This window comes from Quercus suber, unplaced genomic scaffold (genome assembly GCF_002906115.3).
Source record: "Quercus suber isolate HL8 unplaced genomic scaffold, Cork oak 2.0 scaffold_562, whole genome shotgun sequence".
NCBI lineage: Eukaryota > Viridiplantae > Streptophyta > Magnoliopsida > Fagales > Fagaceae > Quercus > Quercus suber.
This window is the reverse complement of record NW_027070007.1, coordinates 16483-19214: the sequence shown is the minus strand read 5'-3', so window position 1 is coordinate 19214 and position 2732 is coordinate 16483. Positions and strand designations below refer to the sequence as shown.

The window sequence follows — 2732 nt, the reverse complement described above, 5'->3', positions numbered from 1 at the left end:
TGCACAAAACTCCCACTTTTGCGGGGCGTGGGAGATGTCATGATAATAAAATAGCATATGATAATACAATGAAAAATCTCTATTCACTAGTTAGATAATAAGTTTAGTTTATCTCTAATTCTCTATGCATTTGAATATGTACAACAGTGCAAGTTGCCCCAGGCGGACACCATGACTCGGTTGATGAGCCGCCAAGTTTCATGAAGTAGTCAATCTGATACGCAGTTTTTGAGCAGCCAATGAAAATAATCCGCAGAATGTAGCAATATACCATGTCATAACAAAGAACAGAACTAGTATAGAAGCCCTACGAATTGCCATCACTGGAATTAGAGAGCATTTCATCAGATTCAAACCCACTATCATAACTATTGTCTTGAGTCTCTGGTGAATTGTTTTCTGAAATTGCAAGACCAGCTTTCAGAACATCTTTCAAGTCATCTAAAACGTAAGGTTCAATCAATTTCCAAAACCATGAGGAATTGCTTTTCAGAAAACCAATCCAAAACACTCTTCCCCTCTGCTTTACCCTGCAGTCTAAGGATTTTGCCTTCAATGCTTTGACAACCTTCTCAGCACCCTCAGGATTTCCCTTCAGCTTTAACAAAATGTCCCCCGAAGAAGTTTTGTGGCCCCCATACATATACCAGTATGCTAGAGCACATGGTGACAGCCACCGATGGATTAGCTTTGGGATCATGGGCCTGCCTTTTGGCCAAAACTGGTCAGCATAGAAACCAAAATAAGAGTGCGAGATGGTACAAAATCTATACGGTATATCCCCACTGTCTTCACTTTGCCTACATGAAGGATGTAACCACTCATGGTACTCGTCATGTATATGTCTCTTCAAAACAGAATGTGTGCTGGATTTCTCACTAAATTCAAAACGAAGCATGTGATTCTTCCTCTCTTCATCTGATTCAATCAGCAAACCACCTAACAGCAAACCTACTAAAACCTCTCGCTGTTCTTTGCTTAGCTTCAAGCTTACTGGTTTCTTAACATCTTTCCTGCTCAAACTCAAGACATAATCAAGCTTTTCCATCAATGGGGAATCAATATCATATTTCTTCTGGCACATCAGATCATATATCTTCTCTGCCTTCACATATTCTCCAGAAGACAGGTATCCCCTTAAAATGGTGTTGCATGATCGAGTGTGAACACTGATTGTCCCATCACTTAGCATTTGATTAAAGATCTCCTCAGCTTTGTCAAGATTTCCAACATTCACCAAAGAATCCAAGTATATACTGTAAATGGTACGGTTAGGTCGACATTTCTCAAGGCACTGAGAGAAGGCCAACTCCAACTTATCATGAAGGCTCAAGCTGAAATACATACTCATCATTTCAATATAAGATGGCGTTAGTGGCTTCAAATTACTGTTTATGAATTCTATCATGAGGGATTCAGCAAGTTCAACTTCTTGAGCTTTACATAAAATCTCTATGATTTTATGATGTGCTGCAACGTTGGTGGAACCCAATTGTTCCTGCATCTCTCTGAATATCTCCAAAGATTTCATAGGTTCTCCAATCTTTGAATAGACTTCCATTTTATACACAAAAGCCTGAGACGGGACACCACCTTCAGAATGGAGCAGTTTGAGCCATGCTTTTTCTGCATCCTCCACATCCCCTTCCTTTGAGCAGGCTCTCAAGATAGACACGAGCACTTCTCTACCCTCCTCAATTCCTGCATCTCGCATTTCCTTCCTTAATGATGCAATCCTTTTTTTATCAATGGTGTCCTGATAGCTGTGTAGCCAAATAAGACCACCGTAGATATCCTTATGTATCTCCAGTCCACTTGTTACCACGTTGTGAAAAATAAACTCAGCCTGTTTTAGATAATGCTTTGAAGAGGCTCCTGGTTTGCTTACAAGAGCTCTAAATAGGGAATTATGCAAGCTAAGTCTAGGCCGGTAACCTCCCAACTGAATCATACGATTGTAAATGCTACATGCTTCCTCCAAACATCCTTGAATGGTTGAACTAAGATAGGCAACAATTAATACATGGAATGTAGATTCACAAGGGACACGTCCCTGGTTGATTATATCATCGAATATCTCACGACATTTTGAGAATTTCCGCTCCTTACCCATGTAATCGGCTAGCTTGGTAGCAAGAGCAAAATCAAATCTATACCAATGTTGTTGCATCATCCATTTGTATACCTTGGGAAGAAAGAAAAAGATAAGGAAAAAACAAAAAAGGTTTAGAAGACAAATCTAGTTTAGGGTGCCAATATAGGAAGCATTAAAAAAATAAATAAATATATAAAAAGCATTTTTATTCTTAATAAAACCATGAAAAAGAAAAACACAATCATTTTATTAAAAAAAAAAAAAAAAAACCACAAACTTCTGCTGTTGAAACTAGATGGTAGACAGGCTCCAAATTTTTTTTCCCCATAAGCACTTCAAACTAAATATGTTGGCCATAAAATTGAGTAGATTGGCTCCAAACTCACAAACAGCATGTCTTACTAATTTAAACATTAAATGAGAAATAACTTGATGTGTATGATAATATGTCAATGACTTCTTTTACAAACAAGATTGCTAAGACAAGAGGCAACAGATGGGACATATCCTTTTTCTATTCTCTTTAATCCTATACTGGTGATTACTCTTTTGGACATGAAAATCATTCCTGTATACATAAAAGAATAAACCTACTACAGATTTTAAACGTTCGATTAACCCCCCCCCCCCCCCAAAA

General features: G+C 38.1%; 1 protein-coding gene across 1 annotated transcript; it reads right to left on the bottom strand.

The window, feature by feature from the left end:
- On the bottom strand, nucleotides 1-2188 carry LOC136061402 (pentatricopeptide repeat-containing protein At2g15820, chloroplastic-like; the record flags this gene model as incomplete). Its single annotated transcript, XM_065764455.1, is given in 1 exon segment — nucleotides 1-2188. A coding segment is annotated over 1 exon segment (1881 nt), but the record flags the coding sequence as incomplete, so codon positions are not given.
- Between the last annotated feature and the right edge of the window lie 544 nt (nucleotides 2189-2732).